At 36.5% G+C, this 12,217-nt stretch overlaps 1 protein-coding gene across 4 annotated transcripts in view; it reads right to left on the bottom strand.

The window, feature by feature from the left end:
• Positions 1–564: 564 nt before the first annotated feature.
• The window catches only part of LOC103478494 (uncharacterized), a 44,434-nt gene continuing 32,781 nt past the window's right edge, over positions 565–12,217 (bottom strand). For 2 of the 4 annotated variants that reach the window (XM_081616958.1, XM_081616959.1), the window contains 21 exons: positions 7,941–7,999; positions 7,447–7,830; positions 7,070–7,357; positions 6,677–6,970; positions 5,845–6,225; positions 4,889–5,176; positions 4,509–4,802; positions 4,017–4,055; positions 3,458–3,808; positions 3,062–3,358; positions 2,861–2,969; positions 2,681–2,728; positions 1,931–1,957; positions 1,799–1,846; positions 1,697–1,723; positions 1,579–1,617; positions 1,476–1,502; positions 1,359–1,397; positions 1,204–1,269; positions 1,082–1,115; positions 565–762 (listed from right to left, as the gene is read on the bottom strand). In XM_081616958.1, coding sequence (XP_081473084.1) covers positions 736–762; positions 1,082–1,115; positions 1,204–1,269; positions 1,359–1,397; positions 1,476–1,502; positions 1,579–1,617; positions 1,697–1,723; positions 1,799–1,846; positions 1,931–1,957; positions 2,681–2,728; positions 2,861–2,969; positions 3,062–3,358; positions 3,458–3,808; positions 4,017–4,055; positions 4,509–4,802; positions 4,889–5,176; positions 5,845–6,225; positions 6,677–6,970; positions 7,070–7,357; positions 7,447–7,830; positions 7,941–7,983 — 3,150 coding nt within the window. In that variant the 5' untranslated portion in view covers positions 7,984–7,999 and the 3' untranslated portion in view covers positions 565–735. The remainder of the gene's footprint in view (positions 763–1,081; positions 1,116–1,203; positions 1,270–1,358; positions 1,398–1,475; positions 1,503–1,578; positions 1,618–1,696; positions 1,724–1,798; positions 1,847–1,930; positions 1,958–2,680; positions 2,729–2,860; positions 2,970–3,061; positions 3,359–3,457; positions 3,809–4,016; positions 4,056–4,508; positions 4,803–4,888; positions 5,177–5,844; positions 6,226–6,676; positions 6,971–7,069; positions 7,358–7,446; positions 7,831–7,940; positions 8,000–12,217) is intronic. The other 2 variants (XM_081616961.1, XM_081616960.1) reach the window with 2 other exon arrangements.

Here is a 12,217-nt window from a genome sequence, read left to right as displayed (position 1 = left end):
AATGTCTATTTTTTTAGGATCTGAACTCCCCAAATTCCAGCTAACATGTAATTATGACTGTTGTACGTTTCAAAAAGAAATAGCAAGCAGAAGCAGGTCTGGTCAGAGTTCAACGAGAAATAATTTTTTTGCAGAGTCGGCGTTTGTAAAGCGAACACACTTGTTCCGGAAGAATTATATCAGAACATCACTAATCTGTGGTGACTGCTTTAAAATGCTGAGTGAGAAAACAAGAAATTAATTATTTTTTAATCTCAAACCCATGAACAACATTATTTTCTGAATGAAAACCAGTTTGTTTTTAATGTCTTGTGTTATTTTCACATTATTTCAGTTACCAAAATGGACTTTGTTTTTCATTATAGAGTGACAAGGTATCAACATTTATCCATCCCTATATTTTTGAACATCTTTGAAAAATTGCTCGTTATTAAAGCACTGATTTATGTTGATGCTCTTATTTTGTTTGTCCAACCATAAATTTTATTTTATTATAATCCATCTTGTGTGACACTTTGTTATCCGCAAAATTTCATGGCAGAGAATACAGAAATGAGGCATTAGTGATTCATTATTGTTTATTTCTTCCTTAAATGAAAAGTAAATATTTGCCATTGAAGTGAAAAGCAGAGCAAGCGAGAATAACATGATTATAAATGAAGTAGTGAAGTATAAATTGAAACTTGACAGCAGAAGAAGAGAAAGCGTATCCAAATCGATGCTCAGGCTGTTTATTCAAAGGTTGTCGTAGACTTTACAATCCTGTAAAGAAAAAGTAAAGAAAAATATTTAATTGGTTCATTATTAATAAACTTTATGTGCTTGTATTGTAATCTATGACCTGTGCAAAAAATGTAAAACCAAAGGCTCTTGAGAAATATTATCAAAAATGTTGAAGTTTGGTGTAAAAAGAGATAATCGTTTTATAAACAATAAAAGCCCAGAGGTTTAGATTTTAGACCATTACTGGAAAGTTGATCATCAGGGAAAATTGTTATTTTTAATGTGTAACAAGAAAAATTAACTGAAACATCCTCACAACAGCTGTAAACAGTAGAAATCTATGAACAGTATAACTGACCTTTGGTGTGGGCGGGGCTGGTCGTCTTTGGTTACTGAATAAACAAAACAAGATAATTAATAAAGAACCAAATTAATCACAAAAGTCTTTTCAAGCCTGAAATAAACTGTTGCTCTACTCACTTCTTTGGTGACGGATAACGCTGTTTGTTGACTTGTTTGTCGCAGACGACCACTTCTGCATCATTTCTGGGAGCAACAACATATTTCACAATATCACATTTTCAGCATTTTTGCTCATTATAAAAATATGTTTGAATCCACGACTGAAAACTTACAAATAACTGACTCTGAGGTAAGTCGAGTTGTGTGGGCGTCTGCAACAATTATACATGTTGTTTTTAATTTTTTTAATCACTTAATGTTCTTGTTTGAAATAAACAAGAAATTATTACCTTGAAAATCTATTCCAGAAAGACTTTCTGTAAAAGAAACATTTAACTAGCAGCAACTTTAACAGTGAGAATGAGTAGATTTAACAACAAAAACTGTTCCTACCTCGTGTTTTGCCAGCCGATTTGACCTTCCTCTGATTGTCTGAAAATAATATTGTTGTGAACATCACGCTTTAAAACTGAGGATTAAAATGGTAGAATTTGCTTTTTGTTGTTCTTACCGAGAAAACCTGCTCCAAACTGATCTCCTGCATAGAAACATTTGTTAGTTTTTAGTATGTGTTCAACTGTGCAGTTTCAAAAAGAGCTTTTTGGCTTCGTACCTTTTTTCTGGCCTTGTAGGGTTCTCTCTATCTCCCTCGAGGTATCTCCTACAGGTATTAAAATGGTTTTGGATTTACTATTTGCTTATTCAAAACCAAAAAAAGCTGAGTGAAAAATGTAATTCAACTCACCTGGATAATCTACCCCAAAGAGACCTCCTGTGAAAGAAAAGGGATGTAAATATCCAATTATCAGTGATATGATGTTACATTTGAGTGAGTGTAACGTAGAATAATATTTAACAAATACTCATTAATATCTGAATGATTTGAATCAGTTTAGTTTGAGAGTCAGGACATCTCTCTTAAAGTTATCCATGAACAACTAACTGGATTTAATGAAAACATGCTTAGAGCAAAATTAACAACTTGTATCAAAACAGACAGCAAAAATGGGAAAGTAGCACAGCACTTAAGCATCTGGCAATAGGTGAATTAGAACAAATAAAATGGATTATAGAATAAATAGAAATTGTATTAGGCTTTATTTTGATTTGAAGTTTCATTTAAACTTTTTGTCTTCTTGTACTAGGTTTGTATTATAACTGCTGCTGGATACTTGAGGGTTTTGATTCAGTTGGTTTCATTTTAATAGTAACTTGCTTTTCTTACTTCTTTTACTTTTTATGTTATATTTACATAAGTAATTAAGTTGATCAAGTTGGGTTTTTTTCTTTTAATAGAGGGCTATTCCTTTTGCATTTAAGAAAATTAGAGCATATATTGGACACAAACCATTTTCGGGCCATTTGTTATGTTTGTAATTTATATGAAAATGTATGGAGTGGGATCTGTTCTTCACTCATTTGTGCTGACCTTTTGCAGAAATGAAATGTGAGAATCTGTTTATTCTCTAAAAAGTCTTGGAGGTAAAATTCTTGCCTTTTCTCTGGTCTTGGCGGAGGCCTCATAGGGTCATCGGCTTGTTTTCTGGTGATGAGAAGATTATAATTTCTTTAGGTCAACTTCATTTATTCTAACCAGTCTCAGTCTTGAAGGTCAACAAACATCAGCACAATACACACAAAGCGTATATTAATCGATTTTGAGAGGTTTGCTCACCTTTTCCTGTAGAAGAATATGCCGAGCACCACAGCAAAGAGAATCAGCACCAAGATGACGATAGGAATAACCACAGGGACAGATTTCTGCATCTCGTACTTTATAGTTCCTGGTGATGAAGATAATCATAATGAGAAAAACCTCTCAGTTCCCTGTGTCCAATGCTTTGAATTCTAACAAAGCAAATTCGTTGAATCTAACCCTCTACAATCAATGTGAACGTCCTGGTTTGATTCTTTCCACCCCAGAAGGTAGCGGTACAGTTTAGGTTTCTCGGTCCATCTCCTCCAGCTACCAGAAACGTGATGGTGGATGTCGACTTCCAGACGCCTCGTGATACCACAGTGTCTGAAACCTTGTTGTTGATGGAAGGGACACTCCATGAAAACGTTGGAGGATGTGATGAACATGAGTGACTGACAGAGCAGGAGACGTTTACAGTCGAACCAGCATCCACTTGAGCTGGAACTGAGCTCATCACTGGTTTCTCAGGAGAAGCTGAGGATTAAGACCGATGACATTTGTTATTGCTCAAATTGTAAGAAAATTAATCAAACAGCATGTGAATGATGTAAAACATTAGGAAGGATTCTTGACCTTTCATGACAATAAAAGCACAGCTGTGGCTAAATCTGTATTTGTTTGCTGTATTTTTTTGGTCTTTCTCTCCATAGAAACAGAAAGGGCCATTGTCAAAGGATTTTATATCATCAATCTCCAAAGAGCAGTCTCCTTCATTCAGGTTTCCCAGAATTTTGGTCCGATCCTTGAAGTGGTCCAAAACTTTACTGCGGGCATTGTGGTACACCATGCCCCCAGTTTTTTTGTACCAGATGCCACGAGTCAGGGGCTGATCCTCATCGTCCTGGAAACTGCAGGGGATGACCACACAGGACCGAGTCAAGGCATTGAATCTGACAGGGACGTCAGCAGCCAGGACACGGAAAGCTGTTGGAGGGGGGAAAACAGGACCACTTAAACTTAATAAGGTGCCGTCAGAAATTACAGAATGTTCAATACAAAAGACATGAAACTTATACAGATATACAACACTGACAGCCTTAAATATGAAATAATGCACACAAACAGGAAGAAAAAATAAGCAGGAAATCCGTTTGTCTTATTTCCTTGTAAGGAAAAACAAAGGTGAGCTCACCATCTTCCTCGTTCAGTTCTTCTTCAACCGGTACGTATTCTGTAAAAAGGAATAAATAAATTTGTTTAAATGTTACCAAGATAAACAGACTTTTTTTAGATGTTTTGTTGCCTCTAGTGGCCTTTATTTGAAAGTAGTTTGACAGGAAAGAGGGTTATGAGAGAGGGGGAAGACATGTGGCAAATGTCACCAGGCCAGGAATCGAACCTGCAACCACCGGCATGAGGACTAAGGCCTCAAGACATGGGTTGTGCTTTGCCCCTGCACCACCACAGCACCCATAAACAGACATTTTTGATTAGAAGCTAAGCAATAGACACAAGAGAAAGCTATAACTAACTGGACTAAAGAAAGCAGTCATTGTTTTCTTGCCAACATTTTGTGCTGCAATTGAAGCTGTAAATCTTTCTCGTTCTCTGAACTTCTAAAAGTTCTCTGAATTTTAATTTGAATGACAGTAGTCAACAATGTGAGTTAGATGTAAAAACTCACTTTTTATCTGAAGAAGTGAGGAGTTTGAGGTTTCTCCAGAGACAAAATGTGCAGTGCAGGTCAGAGGTTTTCCATTGTCTTCCAGGGAGCCAATAAATGTAAGATTGGACTCAGTTGCATACGTATTACTGGATATTTTTTTGTGCTTCGGTAAATACAGCATGTCCGAAACGTTCCACTCAATTGTTGGTGTATTTGTCTTGCACTTGTAGGACACAGAACAAATTACACTCTTTGCCACTCCCTCTGTCAGCTCTCCTGGAGGTTCAACCATTTTGATTGTTTCAAATGGACCTAAGCAAAAAATGATTGAGAAAGTTTACTTGTAAAGAAAACTTAAAAGTTGAATCAATTTAAACCACGTGTTTATTCAAACTCACATTCAACCTGCAGGAGGAGCTCACTTTTGGCACTTTGTCCACCAGGATATCTCACAGTGCACTCCACCTTCTTGTGGTCTTCTTCTACATTCCAAGTTCGTTCTATCGTTCTTTCCCAAATGCCGTCTGACAACAAGGAGTCAACGGTGCGGTCTGTTCCAGGAATGCCACTCAGAGTCAGGACAGGAGGAGCAAAAGAACATGTATGTTGCACTTTACAGGTAACCCTGCTCTGATTTCCCACCCTAGGAGCATCAATGATGCTCATCTGGGGTTCTTGTGCACGGTCTATAGAGATAAAAATAGAAATATGTTAATCTATGTAGATATTTAAAGTACTGGTGAAAGAGTGAAAGGAAAAGTTAAACATACATTATTTTAACCCAACCAACAATTTAACCAGGAAATGAGACAGACAAAATCAAGTTTCTTGCTGCAAAGGAAATAACTGCAAGGGATGTGAATACTTGTGAGATTTATTTTGCTTAATCAAGAAATTATCACTACTGTGGCCAGCTATCGAAAAGCCATTTTCTTGTGCTTCTTGTGGATCCCACTAATGCATCATAAAATACACTATCAACTACTGGCCATCAGCTGTAAATGGAAAAAATTATTTTTGTTAAATCCCATACAAAAAAGCATGCCAACCGACCCGGTCACTCCTTCTACTGTAGACGACTCTTGCAGGTAAAAAAATATTGTGACATCAGATAACTCCTAAAGAACAACTGATCTATTTTTCAAATAACAACTTTGTATTTGGAGAAAATTACAATTAATCACCTAACAAAAAAAAAAAAAAAAAAAAAAAAAAAAAATGTATTTACAAAAAAAATGATTCCTACCTTTTTTATGCCTTAAGAAAATCAAAAGAAATTTGGAAAAAAATCCTAACACAAAGGATCATACTTAATGCATGAAAAGGATATACATAAACATATATATGTTCTTACCTGAAACCATAATTTTGGTGCTTTTATCCAAAAATGAGTGTCCCTGTGCATGGTAGGAGGTAATTGGGTTGATATCAACCCATGGATAGAGTTTATCCTCATTGTGAGACATATCCAGCCGATCTATTTTAAGACTACAATTGCTGTCTGACACAGAGCCAGCCAAATGTGTTATCCCTTTATATCTGCTTAAAATATTTGACTGTTTTTGGTTGAATACGTCTGCACGTCCATTACTTTGGTACAAGTACCAGACAACTTGGAGGCCATTTGGTTGGGCTTTGCGATAGGAAAACTTGCAAGGAATGATGACACATGACCCTTTCATTCCTGTTACGCTTCCTGGAGTAGTGAAAGACCAATCCAGATTGAGCATGTTTCCTGTAAAACACATAAAAACAAAACGGTACAAATCTTTGATGGACTACATTAGTTTAAGCCTAATTTGAACTGATTTGCCCTGGACAGACCATAGATGTCTACATTTTAATATTGTATTTCTAATAGTATTATTTGTTGTCTTTCTTCAGATATTTGTTCTCTGGTGGTATTTTCCAACTAACTAGAGTGGCGGAAAAATAAAGTCACCTTAACTCCTAAATCGTGACTTACAGGGCTCAAATGCCTTCACTGCAAAAACACAAAATCCTACCAAGTATTTGTGGTCTAGTTTCTACTGCTAGTATCTTAATACACTTGAAATAAGACAAAATTAACTTACAAGTAACCTTTCAACAAGATATAAGAGCTGGCTTTAAGTAAATAATTCCTTAAAATTGTGAAAGAAGTACTTTCACAAGAAGTATTAATTTTAACTATGATTGTCACTCACGTTTTACCCGTATGGTCGTGCTCTTCTGCTCGGTCTGTCCTCCAGGAAATCTTGCAGAACATGTCAGATAGTTTCCATTGTCTTTAGCTGATGCTGTAAATGTCAATGTGGAAACAGTTTCCCTCAAACTCCCAGAGGATTTAATATCTCCGGTAACTGGCATGTTAGCGTAGTTCCATGTGAGAACTGGTGTATTGTTGGAGCAAGTGTATGAAGCTTCACATGTTACCTGGCTTGCAACTCCTTCTAGATATTCAGATGACATAGAGCTAATGCTCAGTGGGAAAATGGAGCCTAAAAGCACAAAGAACAAAAGGATGGTTAAAGCTTATCCAGACAGACAACCTAAGGAAAAAGGCGATGCTGATTTTGATCTTGAGAGTTATCACTCACATTGTGCAGTTAAGGTTTCAGATGTTGTTGCCGTTTTACCACCTGGGTGCTTGACAGTGCACTCAACAACTTGAAAGTCTCTCTCTAAGACTAAAGTAGCTGTTAAAGTAGTTTTAGAAGTGCCCTCAGATAGCTCAGTGTGGGTAACTTTGTTGTCTTTCATTGCGATGTTGAAGCTAAGAGTTGGTGGACGGGTGGAGCATGTGTGTCGAGCAGAACATTGCACTGTTACAGAATTTCCAACTTTTCTTTCACCGAAGATCATAATCTGTGGTGGTTGTGGCTGTCCTACAAAGGAAATGTAAAAACTTAAAAAACTTTTTCAACGACATACTAATGAACTGATGTTCAAGGCAAAAAACCCAAAACAAACATACCAATTACTTCAATTGTTACAGTTGTGTCATAGAATGCGTGTGTGCTTTTCCAAACATTTTCTGGATCCACCCAAGGATAAAGCTTTTGTCTGTGGTCGTTCCAGTTCACATGTTCAATCACTAGAGTGCATGATTTTTTATATGTGGAAGTGTATACATGGGTTCTTCCTCTATACATTTCAATTACATCTCTAGGGTACCAATTATCATAAACCAAAGGATATCCCCTGCTCACATACTGGTACCAAACAACTCTGTCTGCTCTTGTAGGTGGATACCTATGGTAGTCAAAGCTACAAGGGATAACGAGGCAGGAATTCAACAATCCTTTGATATTTCTTGGCATGTCAACGCGCCAAGCTTGTGTTGCCAAGTAAAGACATCCTGCAAGAGAAAAGTAGTTGTAAGTCAAAATTATGGAAGTAAAAATTAATCAGTTGCATCAAATTAAGATGGTATGTATTACACCATTCAAAAGAAGAAAACCAAAGTACCCAAAAACCAGAGGTGCAGGAGCAAATGTCTAAACCAAAACATCTTGATGTAAAGGTATCTGAAAGAAACAAATGAGATGCATTAGTATGATTTATTAAAACAACTTATCATTAATGTCATGATGTGATATTGTTTGTGGTGAGGAATATGCTCGTAGGCCCAGGCAGACATTAGAAAGTGTTTAGTGATGAGTCCATAAAGTAACAATATACGTACAATAGAGTAGGAACCAACAGGAGGCAAAGACAACAGACCAAACCAAACCAACTTTATTTATAAAGCACTTTAAAACAGCTGTGGCTGTTACAAAGTGATACAAAGTGCTGTACATTAAAAAAGTGCTGTACATTAAAACGCAACATAATAAAAAAATAAAATCTTACAGTTTACAAACAAAAACATACAATTTAAAACTAGATCCTGCTGGTGTTAAAAGCCAAGTAAAATAAATGGGTTTTAAGACGAACTTTAAAAGTGGACAGTGAAGGGGCCTCTCTGACCTGCAAAGGCAAGTCGTTCCATAACTTTTGGGCCAATGACAGAGAAAGCCCTGTCCCCTCTGAGCTTCCTTCTGGATCTTGGTACCTCCAAGAGCAGCTGATCTGCTGACCTGAGAGACCGATAGGGTACGTAGGGGTCAAGAAGCTCAGAGAGGTAAGCCGGGGCAAGATTATGTAGTGATTTAAAAACAAACATAATAATTTTAAAATGAATCCTAAAATATACAGGCAGCCAGTGAAGTGAGGCCAGGACAGGGTCACATGCTCCCTCTTTCGAGTTCCTGTCAAAAGTCGTGCAGCAGCGTTCTGAACCAGCTGCAGACGTGAGAGCAGCGACTGATTGACTCCCAGATATAGTGCGTTACAGTAATCCAATCGAGTGTAAATAAAAGCGTGGATCACTGTTTCAAAATGCTGCCTGGAAAGAAAAGATTTCACAGGAGGGTTTAAATACAAAGGGATAGTAATCAGGGAACTATAACAGCTGGGATCAATCAACAGGGAGGACAGGACACAGAAAAACCAAGAAATAAATACACAGAAACACAGATCACTACAATTAAAGATACAAACAAAATATTTTGTACCATTTTAAGTCAACCAAATTTTGTTTAATTTCCATTTCTTTGCAGTTAAAATGTTCAAAGGCTGTAAAAAGACTGGTACCCATCTGTAACAAAACTCTCTACAGTTTCTTTCTGTTCCCCTTTTTTGTTTCCTCCTGATTAAGTTCTCATCTTAAAAGCAAAGATGACTTTATAGTGTGGGTTGTGTTTTGCATGCATGAGCTCAAGTTATCAGAGTAGAAAGAAAATGGCTACTTTACAGTTAATTTGACATCTCATTTTTTACCCTTTAAGAGGAGCATCTTCATGTTTTAGTCTGTTGATTTCAAAATTCATATGAACACAGAATAAGTTCACATAGCACAACCATCGAGTCTATTCTTAGATATGGCATCACTGGATGGTTTTGAAATCTTACTATTAAATTAAAAACTCAAATTCAAAGTCTGGTGAAGATGGCAACCAAGATTATCAACACTCCGGACCTATCCTCTCCACAGCTCCTCTGAGCAGGCTACCATGAGGCATGCTGAGAACATCTTGTCTGATGGGTCTCATGTGCTCGCATCAGAATATGTTCTTAAGAACTCTGGAAGAAGGTTCAGGGTCCCCCTTTGCAAATACTGAAACATTCATTTGTACCTCTCTCTATTAACTTGAGAAATGGCAGACTAGCGGGGACTGGACAGAGCAACAGGAGGACCAGACGATGACCAAGAGTAGCATGTAGAGGATGTATTGAGGATGTACTGCTGATCTGACATTTGTGGTTTTATGTACTTTTGCTGTTGTTGTTGCTGTTTTTATTGTTATGTCCTTTTTATTGTTGTACTGCAGTTTTTGGCCCCTGCTTTCAAGACAAATTTCTATTTCTCCAATGGGAGACTAATAAACTATCTATCTATCTATCTATCTATCTATCTATCTATCTATCTATCTATCTATCTATCTATCTATCTATCTATCTATCTATCTATCTATCTATCTATCTATCTATCTATCTATCTATCTATCTATCTATCTATCTATCTATCTATCTATCTATCTATCTATCTATCTATCTATCTATCTATCTATCTATCTATCTATCTATCTATCTATCTATCTATCTATCTATCTACAAAAGGGATTCATTCTCAGAATTCATAATCTGGAATTATGAATTAATTACAATATCTCAAAAAGGACCAGCTCACTTTCTTGTTTACATTTGTTTGCAATTATAAACAATTAAAGAGAGTGGCATCAAGTAATCGGCATCTGTTCTGTCTTCACTACTTATTTATCATGCGTCTAATTAATACTGTCTTGATCAAAATCTTAAGATCAGGTAAGGAATTTCAAGTATTTGCAATGTGTGCTGGTGGATCCCTATTAGCTCATAAATAAGTCCTAAAAGTAAACAAACAAACAAACAAGCAAAGAAATAAAAACAAAAAAAACAAAGACAGGAGCAAACAATTTAGCAAAGACAGTCAGTAATCTAATAAAAACTCAATTTAAACTGCTCAATAACTCAAAATTATCACATAAATATATATTTTCCTATTATTTTCTGTCAGATATTCATACTGTTTGGTTGCCTGGGTGAACCACCCTTTCGGCGTCCACCCCTCCACAAACGGCGGGTGTCGGGGTAGAGTCATGCCCTTTCTGAAGGCATCTTTTTTATTTATTTACAGTAACATCCTCATCAGCTTACTGGAAACACTTGCGACATGTTTAAAAACTTTATTTTTATGTGAGCAGCAACAGAAGTTGGCCTACTCAATGCTGATCTCATTTATGAACCCTTTTACTTCTGCTTTTTTAGGTACAATTTCTCAAACTTTATATAAATGAGATTTAAACATCCTGTTTAAATCTCATTTATAATAAATTACCTACTCTGTTTTGCTTGTTGCAGTTTTTTCTTCTTGCTTTTTAAAACTTACTTTTTTTTATGACTTGAACTTTATTGATTTTCCAACAGAAATATAGCCTAATTACACACTTGGCATATTACAATTTAGCATCAGCTAAACAAAGTTAGTCCTTGTGAATTCTTCAGGCCAACACAGTTAACAGAAATTACTTGAACAAAAAATAAATTAATTAAATAAAACAAATAAATAAATACAATAACAAATGAATAACAAAAAATTACTGTAAAAGTAGAGAAAAAAGGCAAGACACAGACATCAACTGAACTTAGACATACATAACATAAAATAACACTGCCCTATTACCCCGATACATTCAAATAACTACAGCATTACCGTAAATTTCTCTAGTCTAATTATGTCCAAGCTGGAAATGCCATTTAACCCATGTATGAGAAGTAGCGGGACCATTTCCTATTGTACTCCTCAACCCTATTTAACAATCTATAAGATAATCTCTCTAAGGCAGCAAGCTGCCCCAGTGACCTATACCAATGAGTGAGAGAAGGGATAGACGGACCCCTCCATTCCCTCACCAGCAGCTTCCTCCCCAGCATTAGAGCTGTCAGGGCCCACTGCGAGAGAGAGGAAGTCAGGTGAGCCAATAATGATGGATCCCCGAGAATATAAAGCCTGCTGCAGAAGGGTATTTTCTGGCCAACTTTTTTTTCTACGACTTTGTGAACTGATGACCAATAATCTTGGATTTCTGGACAGTCCCATAGCATATGTACCAGTGTGCCATTATCCTTTTGACACTTCCAACAAACCGAGGTTTCTGACAGGCCAACCCTGTATAGTCTGTATGGAGTCCAGTAAACTCTATGTAGAATCTTAAATTGCACTAGTCTTGTTTTTAGTTCCCTTGAACTTTTCTTCCCATTCCTAAGAATTGAAAGCCATTCCTCTTCTGTGAGACTAAGATTTAGATCTATTTCCCAAGATCTCTTAAGAGACATAATATTAGGATCCAAGGCTGTCGACAACATTCTATAGTAAACTGAAGCTTCATGCCCATGACCAAACACCTTCTTTATATCTGCCAGTGTGTTGCAGGTTACAGGAATAATAGTGGGGGAACCAAAAGTTTTAACCAGCAAGTGTCTCAATTGTAAATATCTCCAGAAATCTTGTCTGAGTAACTTAAATTCCCCAACCAATGTTTCAAAGGACTTCAATGAGTCATTCTCATATAAATCGCCTATCTCACATATTCCTTTTTGAAACCAGGACTTCCAAAAAAACGGGGTTTTGCCTATACAGAGTTTGGGGTTATACCAAATACTAG

This window comes from Poecilia reticulata, chromosome 16 (assembly GCF_904066995.2).
Source record: "Poecilia reticulata chromosome 16, P_reticulata-male-v2, whole genome shotgun sequence".
Classification (NCBI taxonomy): domain Eukaryota; kingdom Metazoa; phylum Chordata; class Actinopteri; order Cyprinodontiformes; family Poeciliidae; genus Poecilia; species Poecilia reticulata.
Note: the sequence above shows the minus strand (reverse complement) of the source record. Positions and strands in the feature narration are given on the sequence as shown.